General features: G+C 31.4%; 2 protein-coding genes across 2 annotated transcripts; both read left to right on the plus strand.

Annotated features, from left to right (window-relative positions):
- Positions 1-577: 577 nt before the first annotated feature.
- LOC133822453 (uncharacterized) lies at positions 578-5214 on the plus strand. Its single transcript, XM_062254792.1, has 13 exons — positions 578-855; positions 1357-1421; positions 1776-1853; positions 1980-2055; positions 2449-2513; positions 2830-2934; positions 3061-3150; positions 3271-3345; positions 3454-3486; positions 3603-3680; positions 4145-4204; positions 4462-4536; positions 4684-5214. Exons 1-13 carry the CDS (start codon positions 813-815, stop codon positions 4888-4890), a joined length of 1050 nt encoding a protein of 349 aa, XP_062110776.1. The 5' UTR covers positions 578-812; the 3' UTR covers positions 4891-5214.
- Positions 5215-5957: 743 nt separating this feature from the next.
- On the plus strand, positions 5958-13110 carry LOC133823857 (clathrin heavy chain 2-like). The gene is made up of 7 exons (XM_062256706.1): positions 5958-6050; positions 11841-11847; positions 11999-12126; positions 12196-12263; positions 12462-12558; positions 12673-12781; positions 12929-13110. Exons 1-7 carry the CDS (start codon positions 5958-5960, stop codon positions 13108-13110), a joined length of 684 nt encoding a protein of 227 aa, XP_062112690.1.
- The last annotated feature ends 7786 nt before the right edge of the window (positions 13111-20896 follow it).

Consider the following 20896-nt stretch of genomic DNA (forward strand, 5'->3'; position numbering starts at 1 on the left):
AAAACATAAAACAATGCCAAACACCCTCTTAGTCTCCAATTATTAATGTGTAATTTGAATAATATCATGAATGTTTTATACTTAAGTATGGTAGTTTGTCATCTAAAATATTACCATATTATATATATTTTAAAAAACAATAAATAATATTTTGGTTTAATTTTTCTTTTTAATATGTTTATGTCATTCTTTTATATATAATATATTTTATTTATTTAAAATTTATATAACAATCATACAAATTTAATAAAAATAATTAATAAATTTTATAAATAAAACTAAAGTAAACATGCATTACACAAATATTGCTTGTATAAATATACATTTAAAAAAATAATAATAAAAAAACTCTATTTTTTTTCCTTAAAATATAAAAATTTACTGTATTTTTCAATTAACTTTTAAAAAAAATTATATTTGAGATTATACTATATCTTTTAAGTTTAATTAGAAGTAAATATATGTATATATGTTTTTTTATTTATAAAATAAGTTATGTGGAAAAAGGGCATTTACGTAATTGCGAAGTAGATGGCATATTCCTCCCGGGGTTCAAGCAGCACTAGGGCTCTTCTGTGATTTACAGTAAATACCAAGGTTGTTCTGCAAACGAGGTCTCAAACTCTCAAGCTCTCTCTCTCTCTTTCTCTAGAATAGGGGTATTTGGCGTTTCAATTACTACTCATCGATAGCGACTGACCCAGACCCATTCTTCTCCAACAATTGCGATTCTCCAAGAGCTTTCGATGCCGTACGCCACCGCCTAACCCTCACGGGCGAGACGATTTTAGCTAAGTATATCGCTCTACTCCATGGCTCTCTCCCTTGGGAAGCTCACCATTCTGGTTGGTGCAGGTTCGTACAATCCATCAGTCCCCTGATTCTATTGTTCTTAATTTTTGACTTTTTTTTGTTGATTAATTCATCCAAAGGTATCATTGAACGCCTTAGTCTGGTTTGTCTCTTGTTCAATTGGTTAAGATTATGGTTGTTGTTGATCGAAGTTTAGGGTTTTAGATAAACCCTATTTCTCTCTTTCTCTATATGATTAATAATTGGTCATGGAATTGTTATGCATTGGTTCTGATTGTATTGTAGAGGTATGATTGGCCTTGGACTTTAATTTTGGGTTGGTTGAATTTTGTTTGGAAATTAGAGTTGCGTTATCAATTAGAGCTGCGCTTGCTTGCCCGAGCTCTTTCATTCGCAAAAGTTATGAAACAGTAACTTACAAATTTGTGGCTGAACTTCTATATGTTTATGTGCATTGTGCGTACCCAACTCAATTGAGGCATCGTTGAATTTTATTTTAATAATTATATTTACTAAGATGATTTGGGTTTCTGACCCTTTCAGGTATCATTGGGTCAGTTCTTGCAAAAGAGGGAGGAGTATCGGATTTAGTATCTGGTGCTTTCAAGGTACTTTTATTACTAGACTAGAAACTTAGCACTGTTGAAATTGCTTTCTTTTTCATGTATTTTTTGTTTTTAAAAAAAAAGTTTTCCATTATGTTTTGAACTTCTCTATTTTCAAGAAATTATTTTTCTGATCTTTTGTTTTGATATGATATAATAAGTGGTTAAATTGCTGAGCACAATTGAATCAACCCTGAGTTTTTTGAGTCCTGAATGTTTCTTTGTAATTATTTTTCTGCACGATTCAGGTCTATGAACTACCAGCATAATTTTGACTAACTTTCTTAATATATTCGAATTATTTTGTGTATGCTATGGAAACCTACTAAGTGATAGTGATTTGGTCTTGTACTACAGATTGCATGGAGGCAACTTAAACAAGATGATTCTAGCGCACCAGTAAAAAAGCCTCGCAATGACTTGTTGTTGGCTCAGGTTTTCAATTGAACTTGTTTCTAAATCTTTATTAGTGTCTTCTGCTAGCTTGTAGGGAATTAACCTGTGATGAGCTGTTTACTTATAGATTACTTGCATATTATCATTAAAACTTAAGCTTTGCAGGTCAACAGCTTAAGGCAGGAGCTGCAAATCTTGGCTTCCAACAGATCAGTCACAATTATAAATGCAAGTCGAACTGGTATTGATGATTTGTCTTTTTTTTCTTATCTTAATATTTATTTAAGCTATTTACTATTCTAATGGCTGATACAACTATTTAGTTCACACATTTTATTTTGAGTTAATTGGTTGCATGTGATTTCTTTTTTCTATACCTGAATTTACTAATATTTTAAATTTTGGCTTATATATTTTCAAATTTTCATATCTAGTCTGTAATCATTATTTTGTTTTGTTCCCTTAGAAAGAAAGTTTACCAACATTCATTAATTTTTTTTATTATGGCCTCTTTCTTTAATAACGCCAAGCCTTCTGCCCAGTAATGTTTTCATAATATTTTTATTTATTCGTATCTATAACAATTCTGAACTTCTCCTGCATTTACTAATTTTTTTCTCTTTGTATGATTTAGGTGGCAAAAAGTATGGTGTAATTATTATTGTATTTGTGGCAGGATGTGGCTATATTTGGTGGAAGGTAAGATTGTGATCTCTAAAAACTTTTTCTGCCGGCTGACAATATTCTACAAGAAACTTGATATGTGGGCAAATGCGGGTTGTCCATTGTTCTTGTCTAGTTAGTGTTGTTTAATATGTATCTTTAGGATCTTTATATGGTAGATGTCAGTTTGAACTCTCGTAATCTTTCAAATAGTAGCAATGTGTATGTTTTAATTTAAGAGAGCAACAGCTATTTTTTCATATACTAGCTTTCTCCCCTCTTGGTTTAATGGTATATATCTTTGAATTCAGTTGATAAAGTACTTTGTGTATTTCTTCTTATATTATTACAGGGGGGAGGGGGACTATCTGGTTTGATGGTTGCAACTCGGCGTAGCTTATCTGATGCTTGTTCATCTGTTGAGAAAAAGCTTGAGAATGTTTACTCGTCAGTTTCGGCAAGTTCTTTATTTCTAATATTTTTTTAAAAAAAATAAATAAAATGAGTTTCACTCTAATTGCATGTCTTGCCTTTTTAATTCTACGGTAAACATTCTTGATGGTTATTTTTTTTCTGTTTCCAGGCTACTAAGCGAAAGTTATCTTCCCAAATAGATGGTCTAGATCGTGGTTTGGAGGAGTGTCTAGAAACTACTGGTAGGACAAAAGAGGAGGTGAGCATGGTGATGGTGAAGATATTAGCAGCAATTTAGATTCCCATCCTCTCAACAACCCTCCCCCTGGCCCAAATTTCTTTTCCTGGGTTTTTCATGGATATTTATTTATGCTTTTAGGTTTCTGGATTACAAGGAAGAACAAATACAATTGGTGAGGATGTTAGATCTGTTCATAATGCGGTCCGAGCTATGGTAATCCATTTTATTCTGGATGTTCTAATTATTTTTTCTCTCCAGCTGACAGCTTAATTTATGAATGTGGATTTCAAAACTGATACCATTTTCCCCTTGGTGTTGTAGGAAACTAAAATCAATAGCATAGAATGGAAGCAGGTATGTTCAACGATATTCTTGATTTACAATTTAATTTAAAAAGGAAAAAAGACGGTACAATCTAAAAATTATTTCATTATGGTGTTGTAACCATGGGTTTTTGTTCATTTACATAGAATCTTACTAATGAAGGAGTTAGGAGGTTGTGTGATGTTGCCCAAAGTATTGAAAATGCCAGAACCACAGAAGTTCAGGTGGGCTTTTGACTTTATTTATTGGAATGTGCTGGACATGTTATTCTATATCGGTGCTATATGATTTTCTTTATTGGCAACTTCTAGTTTTATAAAAGTAAAATCAATCCTATTCGACTTTGAATTTTCACATTCGTGAATAAATCTGAAGCATTTATATATGCTTTTCAAGTCGTTTATTTCATTTTGTTCTGTATAAACTGAACTTTTGTAAATATTCTAGTCTTCATTATTAAGTTCTAGGCAACTCCTAATTATCTGCAGTCACTCTCATTCTTGGGTTTTTTTTCTAGGGGACACTCTTGGGTAATTATCACCCAATTCTTTAAGAGTTGAACAATGGTATATTAATGTGATTAATTTTTTAAACTAGTGGGGGTTTGCGTTGTCCTTGGATTGTACTTTTTGTTTGGTTTATTTCCATTCTCGTTTTTCAAGCTAAAATTCTTCCCTGGAATACACAGAAAATATCATCCAGCTCCTCAAGGCCAGCGCTTGAAGCACCACCAATTTCTCCGGCAAGGGTAATTTCAGTTCCCAGGCTCATAAACATTATATTCACAGTGCACTTTATTAATCTTAAATTTAGTTTCATGTTGGCCTTATAGCAATAAATTTGTCAGGTCTGACTGTGCTTTAAACACATTTTGCATTTCCCATTCGTAATAGATGTTTGTTTAGCTGGCCTTATGGCAAAACTTGTTAAACCTGAGAAGTGCTTCACTGATTTCATGAATGTATGCCATGTGCTTTACTTTTCTGACTTATTTTTGCTTGGCAGACTGAGTCTTTACCACCACTTTTGATGTCTCAACCGGAACCAATGTCTTCCCCTGATTCCAGTATTTCAGACAAGGTTTGTTAAACTTAAAGTTCATGAGCTCAGAATTTTAGGGAAGATTGCTCACATTAGATATTATATGATTGAACCTCCGGAGGTTGTAATTCCTTCATTGCAAATATTTTGTTCTGGAATTAACTACCGATTCCCTCCGTCTTTCAGGATGTTGATGGAATTTCAGAATCTGTGGAGTCATCAACCGACCGTGGGGTTGTCAATGGGATCGGTGCTGTAGAAGATGTGAATGTTGGAGCTTCTAGTGGTGGGCGGTTTAGGCTGAGAATGCCAGCCATTAGTGCCTCATTTTTAACAAGAACCCGTAGTGCAACAAGTGGTTTGCTACAACAAACGCGTTCAACAGCAATTTGAATACTCAGATGATGATATTTTGCATGTAGTCATACACAATAAAATCAATAAGAAACAAACATTATTAGACTCTTTAGGCCGGCTATTCTGAGACCCTCCGACCTCCAAATATAGGAAGTGCCCAAGCCAAATTAATGGACTGGACAGGATACTGAATTTTGTAGAGCAGCCTGTACTTATAATTTCTTATTTAGGTTTTTTTTCCCTTTAAAGGTGTAATTAAAATTAATTTTTTGTTTTTGCAGCCTCTGTATGAACTTTGGCTAATGAAAGGGGATGGGGAAAGGGAAAGGAAAACAACGGGGGGACACATTTATGATTTTATCATTGGGTCATATTGAATTGCTTTTTTCTTTTGTGCTTCACTTTTTTTTTATATATAAAACGGGTACATCGGATAATGGGTGTGACCAATTTGGTAACTTATATATTTTATTAACTCAAATTAATTTCAATATAGTTTCTCTTTTATCTCATTTGCTATGTATAAATTGGTTGGTCAATATATAGAAGAATAAGTAGGATTTTTTTTTCGCCGTTAGTGAGTCATGGTACTTCAGTCAACGGATGACATAAAAAATATTATTTTAAAGGACTAAAATAATAATTTAAAAATGATGAAATTGAGGGTGATTTACATAACTTATTACAAAATATTTTTTTATATAATTTTAATATCATATTTTTTATTTACAATAAATGATATCCTAATTTTAAAATATCATTTGGCAGTTACCTTTTATAATATTGAAAATTTCCATTAATCGGTAAATCAAAGATAATATAATTATGCATCTATTCTTCCATCAATTATGATATATTAGTTAATATATACTTATATTCTTCCATCAATTCGAGTTAATTTCCTTTTATAAGATATTCATTAATCAAGATACATTATATATTGAAAATTAAAGAGGAGGTTATGGTTCACACGTGAAATTTGAACTCTGCATCTTCTCAATTGCAAATCAAAGGGAAAAAAGATGAGAAAAAGCTATCCCCATTTGTGAAGATGAACACTTCGGTGATTATGAAGAGGACTTATGTGCATCATTCGATCAAACATGACTGACCAAGAGGCTAAAATTGAAGTGATTTCAATGGTGCCCTCCGAATTAGAAGAAAAGGTTGATGATGTTGATTTTCTAAAGCTCAAGGTTAGAGTTTTATGTCTTTTTTTTAGTTATATAAAGGTTTTTGTTATTTTTAGAGTTGGTATATTTTGGGTTGTTAATTTTGAAGGTCATCATCTTTGTTTTGATCTTTTTTTAAAAAAATATTTGGAGTTACATTTTTTATTTTTTTTAGTTATGCATAAATAATTTTGTTTACTTGGTATACTTTAAACTTTGAGAGTTACATTTTTATTTTTTAATTGGATTTTTTTTTATGTTAATATTGAGTTTCTATTCCAATATACTATTCTCTTTATTTTTATTGGGAAGGTATAATTATCAAACAGTTTTGTTTAAAAGCCTTTGTTGTTCTTAAATATTGTTTATTTTCTGTTTGATTAGTATTTTTTTAAATTATTGTTTTTGATGCATTTAAAAAATAAACATTTTTTTCGTTTTTATTTTTTCATTTAGTTATGTTTATTATTATTTGGTATTGGTTCAAATTTTAAGATATTTTTTAGAGTAAATTGTAGCTAAAATACCCATGTTTTTTAAAATGTTGCATTTTTATATCCAATCTTTTTTTTTGTGGTAAATACACTCAATGTCTTCAAAATATTGCACTTTTATGCCCAAATAATTTTTTAGCAGTAAATATACTTAATATTTTTAAAATGTTGCACTTTTATACCTAATTTTTTCATTTTTTTGAGAAATAATAATAAAGTGAAGGAAAAATATAGGTTTTAATTATTTTTAAAATTTAAATTATTTTCTCTTTCTTATTCTTTCTCAAAATAACTATTTTAAATTAAAATTTTAAAAAGTTTTATTAAAATTAATAAAAATGATTTAAAATAATTAAAAACTTATATTTTTCATCAATTTAAAATATAAGTTTTTTAAAAAAAAAAGTGAAGGAAAATATAAGTTTTAATTTTTTTGATTAATTGTAATATCTTAAATGATTTTTTTTTTTATTATTTTGAGAAAGAATAAGAAAGTGAAAATAATTTAAAATTTTAAAAACCTAAAGTTTTCATTCACTTTCTCATTATTTCTCAAAATAATAATAAAAAATAAGTATAAAAGTGCAACATTTTGAAAACATTTGGTATATTTACCGCAAAAAAAATTGAGTATAAAATTGCAACATTTTGAAGACATTGAGTATATTTACTGCAAAAAAAAAAAGATTGGGTATAAAAGTGCAATATTTTGAAAATATTAAGTATTTTCGCCGCAATTTACTCTATTTTTATTTATATATTTATTTTTGTCACTATACATAAACAATTTTGTTTACTTGATATATTGGTAGTTTTGTAAACAATTTTGTTTTTTTTTATTTGCATTGTGTTATTGAATTTTGAAATTATGTTTTTATTTCAAATATATTGTTATGTTTATTTTTAAAAAAAGGTATAATTAATAAACGTTTTTGTTTAATTCTTTATTGGAGTATACATTTTGGTTGGGTAATTTTAGTTTTTATGCATTATGGGTCCTAAATCAAAAATATGTTATGCTATGTACACATGACATTTTCATGCTACTATTTCCCTTATTTTCAAAAATGTCCCTCTCATTGTTTCTTTCATGTCTCTATCTAGATCTCCTTCCTACTAGGGGTGAGCACGGTGTGGTTTGGGCGGTTTGAAGACTTTTTAATACACCACGCCACAAGTGCGGTTTAGTAACTAGAACACACCATGCGGTGTGATTTGGTTGCACCAAACCGACTAAACCAAACCATTTTTTGCGGTGTGGTTTGGGCGGTTTTCCACGGTCTGTGTTAAAAAATATGTCATAACAAAATTTAAATTTTAAAAAAAATACTTAATCCTTAGTTCATAACAAATCCTTAATAAGTTCTAAACAACATCACAAGTTATCAATTAAGTTCAGTGAAACACAAAAAAAATATACAAGTCTCTCGTTTTTCAAAAAAAATATACAAGTCTCCCATATTGGGTAACTTTAAAAAATGGTATATATGTAAAGTTTATTTTTTTTAATATATTTGTAAGTATGCGGTGCGGTGCGGTGCAAACTAAAATTTTACACCGCCAAACCGCGCACCGCACCGCACCGCACGGTTTAGCTCAAATACAAACCATACCGAACAATTACACTTTTGACACCGCGGTTTGCGGTGTAGTATGGTGCGGTGCGGTCGGTCACCGCGGTTTGTCGGTTTAGATGCTCACCCCTACTTCCTACACTCTCATGGCCGACACACCTCCATCACCACCTACCTACCTCCATTTTTTCTTAGATTTCCCATCTCTTTCTCTCTTTTCCCCTCCATTTCTCCTTTATCTTTTTCGCTCCATTTCTTTTCTCTCTTAAATTATGGATGGAGACTAAAAAAATATACAATGATAGTTTTTGATGATTTAGAATTTAAACCAACTAAAAGCTAAATGAAAGACTTTAATCTGTGTATTTCGAACACATTTATTTCAGTTTTTTCGTGATTTCTTCAGATATGAAACGTTAAAATTTGCAGAAAACTCGATATGCCTCAATGCATCTCGATGTACCTCGATGCCCAGCTCGAGGGGCCCTTAAACATCACGATTTTCAAGAAAAAATGATCTGTCTAGATGAAATTCGATGCACCTCGATGTCATTAATTAAAAATGCACAACTTTTCACTTGGGTGTCCATTTGAGGTGATTTTTTTTTAATTTTGGAATTTTTATAGAGATCTACGCGTTTGAGATGTGTACATGCACATTTGGAAAGTTTAAAGGTTGGAAACACCCCAAAGTTCAAAATAATACCATAATATTTTTGAAGTTGGGCATGTTTACAACCTTAAACTTCCCAAATGTGTATGTACACATCTCAAACGTGTAGATCTCAAAAAAATACTCAAATTAAAAAAAAATCACATCATACGGACACCCGAGTAAAAAGTTATGAACTTTCAATGAATTGCATCGATTTTCATCAAGATGCATCGATGTGTATTGAGGTGCATCGAGGCCTAGCTCGATTGGGGTCTTAAAATCATGATTTTCATAAGAAAACTTGATGTACATCATGTAACTCGATGCACCTCGATTCCCAGCTCGATGGGCCTTTAAAAATCATGATTTTCATGGAAATCTCGATTTACCTCGATGCACATCGATGAAACTTGATGCACCTTGATTAAATTCGATGTCAATAATTGAAAATGCATAACTTTTCACTCGAGTGTCTGTTTCAGGTGATTTTTTTTTTTAATTTTAGTATTTTTTTCGAGATCTACGCGTTTGAGATATGTACATACACATTTGAGAAGTTTAAAAGTTGAAAATTTCCCAACTTCGAAAATATTAGGGTATTGTTTTAAACTTTTGGGTGTTATCAAACTTTAAACTTACCAAATGTGTATTTACACATCTTAAACGTGTAGATCTCTAAAAAATACCCAAATTAAAAAAATCACCTCAAACGGAAACCCGAGTGAAAAGTTATGCATTTTTAATTAATGACATCAAATTTTATCGAGGCATATCATTTTTTTCTTGAAAAGCATTATTTTTAAGGGCCCCTTGAGCTGGGCATCAATGTGCATCGAGTTTTTAGCAAATTTTAAAGTTTAAGATCTAAAAAAATCGCGAAAAAGCTGAAATAAATTGAAAAAAAAACCAAAAAATCATGCCCATAAATGTTCGAAATGCATATATTTTTTCTTAATTTAACTTTTAGTTTGTTTAAGTTCTAAATCATCAAAAGCTATCCTTAGATATTTTTTTTAGTCTCCATCCATAATTTAAGAGAGAAAATAAATGGAGCAAGAAAGATAGAGGAGAAATGATGGGGGAAAGAGAGAAAGAGATGAGAAATCTAAGAAAAATGGAGGTAGGTAGGTGGTGATGGAGGTGTGTCAGCCATGAGAGTAGAGGAATGAGATCTAGAGAGAGATGAAAGATACAATAGGAGGGGCATTTTTGGAAACAAGGGAAAATAGTAGCACGAAAATGTCATGACAGAGCATAGCATATTTTTGATATAGGACCCCCATAATGCATTAAAACTCAAATTTCTCTTTTGGTTTACAAAAAAAGTCCTAGAATACTCTATATTTGATGAGTGTCAAGTCAACCATGGAGTGCTACAAAATCCGATTATGCTCATATTATTGTCATAGAAATTTTTAAAAATGAGATGGGGGCTTTACTGAAATTGTTTGATTTATTTTTTTAATATTTGATAATAAATATGGTTGATATTGATTAACATAATCAATTGGTATCGTTTTATATATGGAAATTGACAAGATCAGTGGTATAATTGTGAGGGATAATTCTTATATTGGGTTATGTTTTGTATATTATAATGTAATTGTAATATTTTGTATTATTATAATAGTTTCTTTGTTTTAGTTGTATGTATATAAAAAAAACACCTAAAATTAACATGCCTCCATTTATGTTTGGAATAAGAAATTCAGAGAAACCCTACAACACCAACACTGATCTAACCATGATCTAAACAAAACTCAATATTATGCCCAAATTAAAAGAAAAAGCACATTTTATCAAATGGAAAAGCATATTATAGGTTCTTATTTATTGTGACGTCCCTAAGGTAGGGTACGTCTGCCACATACTCGTAATTCCAAGGTTTATGAGTATGTTAAGCACTTGACCAAATGAATTAAATAAAATGATACTAAGAAATACAGAAAAATTTAAAACTTTTATATAAACTTATTAATAAAAATTATTACACGTATGAATACTTTAAGTTTAACGTAGCAATGTGAATAACCCTAAACCACTATTGCATTGCTACTGAGTCTGTGCTCCACAAGCTGCTCAACATCTAAAGCCACACCTGGAAAAATGTTGGAAAATAACACAATGAGCTAACGCTCACTAAGTAAATCTCATACATACACATACACATGAATGTCGTGAGTTTGAAGTGCACATATACTCATATACTGACTCATAATACTTATACATTTAATTTATTGATCAAGCACTTTCTAACTTTACTTTTGTGTTTTTTTCTCATTTTACTTTCACATTGTTATGGGCACATTATCTTATGTGCACATTGTTCGATTTAGGCAATGCCTGCAGGACTTGTTACACATATAATATGAAATCCCATGGGTTCTCCTCCGGCTAGCCATCATCGTAGCTGGGCTCATCGTATTACTCATTTCATCGTTGCTATAGCTGCCATACTTATTACGCATATAAATGGAGGAGAAAGACGGGAACAAAGCAAACATATCTGAATGGTCAACTCTGACCTAGCCCACACTAGTGGCTAGCCACTATAAGCCATATAGACCTCCGTCTCACTACATCAAATACCCCTTTTCATAACATATAAATATAATACTATTGAAAAAGTATTATGATACATCAAATAATAAAATAATAGGTGGGAAAGAAAAAAAAATTGGCGGTACCAAAATTTTGGAGCCCGCGTATTCCTTCTAAACTATCTTCTACTTCTACTTTTTTATTTGCCTCTACTTTTTTATTTCCAAACCTCTAAACAATTTTCTATCGCCTAGCATCATTGACTGTGTTTCCAAGGTAAAAATTGTTCGACTCATACGATCATCGACAGTGTTTCCGACCGCCTACGGTGTCTCCGAAGTCAGCCCACTGCTCTGTCTACAACGATCGGCTCTTCGGCGTTTCCAGTTGTTTGGCTCCGTCTTCGCCGATCACGCACTCACACCTCTCGGCTTCTCCTCATCAGTCCCTGAATACTTTAAGGTTCAAGAACTGTGGTTTTGGTGCTTTAATTTCAGGGGAGCTCTCTATCAAAGTTAAAGGTGTATTGAGTATTCATATTCTTTTCTAGGTTTATGGTTTTATTATTGCTTTAAACTTTGGATTTTTGTTGTCTGTGACTCATTTGTTTTAGAGATGTTATTGTTTTAATAAGGTTTTGAGTGTCTGTTGTTATGCATATTGATAAATATTCTAGAGGCTGGTATGTGCACTATATCTTCCTTGTAGGTGAGACTGAACCTGTGAAGATGCTCGAAAGAACTGCTAATCTGGCAAACAATCAGATAATAAACTATTGGTGTGACCCTTCTGAAAAGTGGTTGGTTTTGATTGGAATTGCCCCTGGTGCTCCTGAGGTATGTTCTTATATATTGTAACATCATTTAGTAGATTGATACTCATATGCAGATATACTTTATGTATAGATTTTTCATAGGGGAATCCTCATTCAAGCCAATATATTTGATGGTCTTGGTATTTATATGTTACATTTGTAATGGTGTAATCCATGTAGTTGGAATAGAAGGGACTGCTTCTCCTGTAACTAGTTAGTGCCAAAGAGCCTTGTCCAAATGCTCCTTTCAAATTTTCCTGTAACATGCTTTAATACCTTATTGGTTGCTTGGCAGACTTTGAGCTTTAATTGTCCTATTTCTTATACTTGATTTATTTCTCTGCTCTGTTTGCATAGGCAAAATCTGGTCAAAGGGAATATGCAACTCTTTTCAGTGGAACAACAGAGAAGTCAAGCTCTAGAAGCTCATGCTGCTGCTTTTGCACAATTTAAAGTGTGTAAATTAACTTCTCTCTCTCTTTATCTCTCTTAATTCTCTTGTTTTTTATCGCACTTGGTATGCATAACATATATGCATATTTGTTGATTGATTGTCGAATTTATACAGGTTCTAGGGAATGAGAATCCTTCTACTCTCATTTCCTTTGCAACAAAGACTTTTGATGCTGGCCAAATTACATCAAAGTTGCATGTTATAGAGCTTGGTGCCCAACCAGGTTAGCTTAGTATTATTTAATTCACCCCCTTTATTAAAAAAGATAAATATGTTTGATAAGTCTAGAATCTTAATCAGAAATTTATTCCTTTCTTTCTGTCTTGATGAATAATTTTTCTCTATTTTAACATTGCAAACTTATTGGCAGGAAAACCTTCTTTTACAAAGAAACAAGCAGATCTTTTCTTTCCACCAGATTTTGCAGATGATTTCCCCGTTGCAATGCAGATAGTGAGATTCTTATATTTGTGGTCTGCCCCAGTATTCAGCACCATGAATATTAATTGTTTTAATGCTCAATATTCCAGATATCACACAAGTATAGTCTGATCTACGTAATCACCAAGCCCGGGCTGCTATTCGTTTACGACTTAGAGACGGCTACTGCAGTTTACAGAAATAGAATCAGTTCAGATCCAATTTTCCTAACATCAAAGGCTTCGTCACTAGGGGGATTTTACGCAATTAACAGGCGGGGCCAAGTGTTATTGGCTACTGTTAATGAACAAACAATTGTGCCTTTCGTTAGTGGGCAGGCATGTATCACAAATTGGTTTATCCTTATGGTTAGTAGATTATGATAAATATTTGGAATTTAAATTTTATATCTTGACTTTTTGCAGTTGAACAATTTGGAGCTTGCTGTCAATCTGGCAAAAAGAGGAAATCTTCCCGGTGCTGAGAATCTGGTGTGTTTTTGTTTCTATTAAATCTTTAACTTGACTGATGATTACTGAGTGGGCTGTACATAAAATATTTCACAATAAATCCAGTCTATTTATGAGAAATGAATCCATTCATGCACTATTTAAGTGAAAGATGTTAAACACAAACTAATCAAAATTAAGCCACATCACTTAGGGCTGGATCTTACTCAGTCTGTTGGTTATTTAGGTGTGTCGACAACTTGATTATGTGTACTGTTTTTTAAAGAGTACGAGAAACTAATCTGGCTTTTTACTTCATTTTGAGCAGCATTACCTTTTAAGTCTCTGTTTATCTCCTTTTGCTCCAGTATTTTACTGTGTAAGACTTAAACATTTGAGGCTAGTGATAAGCAGTCTGAGGTGTATTTAATGCTTCCATGATTTAGAGATAGATTGAAATCCTTTTTCTTCTCAAAGTTCTCTGCTTAATTTTGTTCACTATAATGTGTTAATCAAAATACCTATTTTTATGGATTTAGGAACTGGAAGTTGTCCAATCCAAATCAGTAGCGCGTGAACTTGATTACTACTAATCATCATCCTTGATTTTTTGTGTTTGATTTCAATGTTTCAGTCAATTTTGCTCGAATTGTTCCTGATGGGCTGCTTGTATTCTTTCCATCTTACTACCTTTTGGACCAATGCATTGGGTGCAAGAATAAAATGGTAAGCAATATAAATCAATTAGTGAAGGGTTCAACTCAGTTTAGTTTAGTCTAAACAATTATTGTTCCAATGTTGCAGAGTCATGCCAATTCAACAACATTATGGGAAAGAATCTGCAGGCATAAGAAACCTGTTGTAGAACCTAGACAATCTTCTTTGTTTTATGAGTCAATTGAGGTTACTTACATTAGTTCCAAGCACTACAATATGTCCATAGACATCACGTCCTCTACTTAAATGGTCTATCTGATGCTTTTCTTTACTCCTGTTTTGTTAGGATTACATGGCTAAGCTGAAGGACTCCTCAACTTCTGATGCAATATTTTTTATAGTGACAGATCTTTGGTTTATGTGTTAATGGATGGATTTACAAACAGATTGCTTATGCATGGTCATATCACTTAAATTTCCCAAAGTAATTTAATTCTCAACATTTATCTGCATATTGGCATCATGGTAATTATTTAGTACTGGTCCATCATTTATCTAATAGGGTCTATTAAGTGTGCACTTTGTTTTATTATTTATTGAGTTTAAATGGTTTCTAAGATGGTTATAGACATGCTCTAAAATGACAAGATTTTAGTTTACAGAATTTGCATATTGATTTACTAGATATTGGAATTATCATTGTTAGTGATATATCTTTAAGATGCGAGTTTGCGCACTATTTAATATTGCTTTAACATTATTTGATTACTGTCCTAAGTTACCATTTCTAATATAGGTACTAGAACTAACTACTTTTGATGCCAATAATCTAGTGGAACTATATCTTATGAATTAATCTATCATTTCACCAAAAATTGCATCTATTTGCTAATTTATACCTATGTCGCTGATGCCTCATTCTTGACTATATTTCATGAATTATTGAGAAGAAGCACTTAATTATAGAACAATGTCCTCTCTTTTTCCAATGCTCGTATCTTATGGCTTTTTGCTTTTGATGTATGGTAAACTTGCTTTCTTTATTATGCAGATATGCATACTTATAATTATAAGACCTACTTCATTTCTCACTCTCCAATTTTATTTCATACTTATATTATTTTATATAATATTTTAGTCTGCCTATATTGATGATGTCTTTTAGTTTTTTAATGTGACTACTTGAGTGAGCTCCACGGTGATTGCAACATATTTCTATCATTTATTTCTACTATGTAAATATACAGTAGCAAATAAAATGAGATGAGGGATGTTCCCAATACTTGGAACTACTTGTTTATCTTTATTTGTAAAAGGGAAGTACTTGTTTATAATTAGATACCATACCATATAGAATTTTGTCACTACAATAATATAATAAAAAATAAATATGAAGAGACAAAAAATAAGAAGGCTGAAAATATATTGTATCTTTAATTACACTTTTTTTTTTTGTTGTATTGTATCTGTTTTTGCTGTATTGTATCTTTGCCACTGAACTAACAAGAGACAAAAAAATATGAAGGTTGAAAATATAGAACTGGCTATCAAGTTTTTTGAAAGAAATGATTGTGAAAGACTTGTACCTGATCATGTTAGACTATATATTTTGACCACGATTCTTGGAAAAAGGCTTTAGTTATGTGTACAATGACTCTTTATGAAGTAACATGTTGAATGACTAATAATTTAAATTTATGCCTTTTGTGGTCGACAATTGAAATTTAATTGTCACATTGTAGATTTTGAAGGATGAGTCCCCAAGAGAGATGCACGATAATGCATTCACACAAAAGGAGGAGGTAAAATTATATATATATATTGTGATGATATCAATCTTTTATATATGCCTATGTTTCTTTATTTGTGACTCATTCCATGTTTGGCTCATTATATATATTTGTCTTCTAAAGTTGTTGAACTTTCTACCTTCAAGTATCTATGTATTGTCATTATTTGTCATGTCTAATTCCTTTTAGGATTTCAATAGCTTAATCAGTTTTGACAAGTCTTGGATCTTCGCTTGTAATCGATAAGGCATATGAGTTAGTATCTCATACTCCATGTCATCTCATGCCCACCAAATATCTATATATAATTATAAAGTACATATGTATATGTATAGATAGAATTCACTACTTTTTGTGTGATTAATTCAATGAATTGAATTGAAAGTTCATGCATATAGAGAATAACCCATTGATAATTATGTATGCAAGTTTAAATTTTTGTGTAAATATTTTGATATATCTATGTGGGAACTCCAAGTTATATGTTCCTTAAACTTTATGGTTCAAATAGTTGTAGTAATGTGTGTAATATAATAACTTGTTTATTATTCAAACTCAATTATTGTAAATTTGGTTATGCGTCATGATATTATTGACTATTTTAGATGAATGATATGATATTTCATGACCTCATTAGTTTTTCTTTTATGTTTTATTTACCAGATTCAACAAGTGAAGTGCAAAAAAAAATCTGATTTGGAAGGCTTTGGTGTGCTGACATTTGGAAGATCATGAATTCCTACCTTTACTTTTGAATATGCAACTGTTTAAGACTATATTGTTGACTATTGTGAGAATGTTTTGTTTATGTTAATTAGGCAGTGTTGAGTATCTTAAGACTTTTGGATTGCTTTTTAGATAATCTTGAATGTATTTTGACACAATTATTTGGTTATATGTGTTATGAACCATATAATTGGTACTAAAAATTATATTTGTACAATGTTAAGGGTGTCTTAAGTATATTAAATGAAGTGGGTTTGAATTAAAGCAATAAAAATAATTATAATGTACAGGTTTATATAATAATAATTTAAGCTTATCCAAATATTAGAATAATACAAAAAATGTGTTATTGTATCTTTTACAATAACACTGGTTTATAAGCATAAAATTATGTTATGCAAACTATTTTCTATAATGCAGAAAGTGTGTTATTATAAAGTGTATCATAACACTACTTTATAAGTACAAAAAAGTGTTATATAATCTATTTATAAATAGCATAATGAAATACTTATCTAACTATTAAAATAACACAACAAAAGTGTTATCGTAGGCTATGCCATAACACATGTCTATAACTATGGAAAAGTGTTATGCAAAGTGCTCCGACCTACTGTAACACTACTTTCCTTAACACATCAAAAAGTGTTATGGTATATATTTGATAATATTTTTTCGGTCTTATTGAAAGTATTTTTTCTTGTAGTGTTTTCTTTACTGAACTTACTTAATTGCTTCATCAAAACAGTGGCACATCCCATAACAAAAGACTCAATTTCCCAAAGTTTGGCTTCCTAAATTTTACTCTGATATTGGCCTTGTCACAGTGGAGGATTCAGTTATGATCAATAACAAGGTGGTCGTTAGTATAGGTCAAAGCATACTCACCCCTAAAGACCAAACAATTTTATCTCATAGGTCAGACCTACAAGCTATAAAAGATTCCTTAGTCTTTCCCATTCAGGCTGCAACATCGGTCTCAAACCTAGGCCAACGAGTTCTTGCAAGAGCACAAGAGGTTGACCACTTGAAAAGGTATATAGAAATGCATAAACAAGAGATGATAACCATTAGAAAGGTCAACAAGAGACTGACCGAGAGAACGAGAAGTTGGTTAAGGAGAATGAGTCTTTAACTAAACTTGTGGCTAACTACTCAACCGATATGAAGGAAAAATGTCGGACACTTCAAACTACTAGAAAGAACCTTATAGTTGAACAACGAAAGTTGATCATCGAGGTAGAACGTGTCCAGAACCTCAATCATTAATGTGACTCCCAAAATTTTAAATGTATTACGTACTTTATATATATATACTACTGTTTTCTAATTCCACTAAAGTTTCTTATTGTGTGTGCTCTCAGCGACAACTTAAAACTTTTTTCTCCAAAACACTAAACTGGCATATTAACCCTTTAACATACTAACTGAACTGATAGGTCACTTTCAAAGCTTGAGAATATCAAATAACAACCCAAACATTGACATCGATAAATCATCAATTATTTATCACATCAATAATAAAGGCATGCATTCAGATAAATAGCAAATTTCAGTTTCTATACCAAGTATGGGAATAATCATTTAATCCAAACTCATACTTATATCATGGAAACTCAAACACACAATGAGTTTCTAATACAATTATACAATATCATTAACATACATTAACTAAAATATTGATAGATTATACTAACCATTCATATGTGGCTTGTCTTGTGGCGGAAATGTAGAGACCTAGAATGTTTACTTAGCTAGCTAGATAGTTAGTAGTAGTTTGTAGTATTTTAGATTTCGTAGATTTTGGTTCAAACCGGGACTTAGTAGGACACTCAAGCAATAGTTATGGATTTTATAAGTTTAACCAATAGTTTAGAATATTAATTATAACATAAGGTTTGATTAATATTTTTGGTCATAGAAATATTTTAATTATAACCTAAGGTTTAGATAGAACCATTAAGAGCATGACACTTGTCATAATCATGTTTATTTATAGTTTAAATAAAAGAAAGTTCTAGGAACTCTAGAATCTTCCAGAACCATTAAGAACATGACACTTGTCACAATCTTGTTTATTTGAGGATTTAAGCATTTTAAATGGATAATTCAATAATAGAAGTTTCTAGAAATTCTAGACCCTTCAAGAACTTGCTAGAATCATGTATTACTCAGTCAAACCTGATCAATCAACTCTAATTATCCTAAATTCATGCAAAAACACATTTAAATTATCTACTTATGCCGACATATCGCAGCCTTAGAGGCGATATATCGCAGCACGGGAGATACGGAAAACACGTTGACTTCGCACGAACGAAACCACGAACACTCAGGATATAGGTTCAGGCAACATATCGCCTAGGGTGGGTGATATATCGGCCCTAGGAGTGATTTTTCGAACTCCGAGAAATCTAAGCTTAATTCATCCCTTAACCTCTTGACTTGCCTCTAAACGTTTTTGACCGAGTCTTAAGCATCTGTTGACCGAATATTCAAGTATTTTTCATTTAATATCCATTATTTTATTCAAGCCAAAAAGGAGATATTTTCATTCCTTGAACTCTATAAATAAGACCTAATACCCAGCCATTTCTCCCATTTTTTAAGCTGTGTTCAGAGCCTTCAAGCTGCTAGGATTTCTATAGAGTGATACACTTGGGTTTTGAGGATAAAAGCTTTATCATCTTAAGCTTTATAAACACTTGGGAAGTGAGATATAGTGCGTTTTCAATATCGAGTGTAGATCGGTTCTAGTACGTCCAAAGGTATTCCTATTCTTAAGTTCATTTCTATATGGTTCTTTAGTTTTCTTTACTCAAATCCTAACTTGTTGTTTTCGATTCTTGGTTAGGTATTTAAGTTCTTTGAACTTAAGGTTTCTTCTCGGTAAGTTTCTTCTTTGATGGTTTAGTTTCCTTTTCATCTCTTTTCTTTAGAAACTCACCATTCTTATTGTTGGTTTTAGGAGTGTTCTAATCCCGCTCTTGTTCTTAAATATCCCAGTTTTGGTAAGGAAAATAGGATAGATTTTATATGTTTATATGATATGTTATGTTATGTTATGTTTACATTATGTATAGTATGTTTATAGTCCTTGGGCACATGACTTGTCTAGCTAGCAAGCCCCAATAATTTATGGGCATTGACTTGCTTGGCTAGCAAGCCCTACAAATCTATGGGCATATGACTTGCTTAGTTAACAAGCCCCAAGAGGTATGATGGCCATTGTAGTCTTATATGATATATGTTTTATAGTATATGTTTACGATATGGTCTTATGTATATGATTTATGTTATATATTATTAGTAGATTTTCCTTGTTGGGCATTAGGCTCACTCATTTATTTTTTTTAGTGTGATGCAGGAAACTAGATACGGAGGCGCAAGGATTCTTGGTGGCTTGACTTGTGTATTGAGGATGAATGGAATGAATGAGCTGCGAGTCGATCGTGGATGACGTTTATTTTAGTTTTTGAATTATGTTTTCTTTTGTAATTCCACATTTAGTTTTTGAACAATTGATTTAAAGCTATGTTTTATGTTGTTGCGGATTTTATAACTACGCAAGTATACGTAATCGCAATTTGTAATAAATCTCGATAAGAACGAGTATCGTCCCACGAAGACTGATTTATCAATTACTAAATAATTAATTTTAGTTCCTATTTGGCTAATGAACACTGGATTTGTGAAATTTGAAAACAAGACAACATAAAAAAATAAAAATTGCATAAATCAAATAATAACAAAAACACAAGGATTAAATTCACTATGAAACAATTAGGAATCCTAATCTTCTCTACTATCCACTCTATTATTCTTTAATGCAATTACTATTGAAACTCTTCTCACTGAAATGATAAGCATGCAAAAGTGTTAACTATTCGAGTTAAGAAATACAAAACTCGACCTAATGTGAATTCCCTATATTTCTATGGTCAATTCAAACAATAGGAAGCAATGAATACAACCCTAAATCACATAAACCAATTTGATACTCTCGTTCTAAATTGAAATCTATGTCTATTCAATTTTAGCATATTTAAATCTCACTTTTCAGATTTTGATTCAAATTTATAAATCGTATGTAAAAGGTGCACAATCAATCACATACACAATAAACACAAAATGAATAGATTTCAGATGAAGAAGAAATAAATACATGCATTAAATCATAATAGAGTTTCAAGAGAGTCAATTAGAAAACCTAAACAGAATTTAGTTCATGTTCATCACTAAGAAATCCATAAACATGAAATTAACATAAACTAAAAATAAAAAGAGAAGAAAAGA

This window comes from Humulus lupulus, chromosome 3, assembly GCF_963169125.1.
Source record: "Humulus lupulus chromosome 3, drHumLupu1.1, whole genome shotgun sequence".
In the NCBI taxonomy this organism is placed as follows: domain Eukaryota; kingdom Viridiplantae; phylum Streptophyta; class Magnoliopsida; order Rosales; family Cannabaceae; genus Humulus; species Humulus lupulus.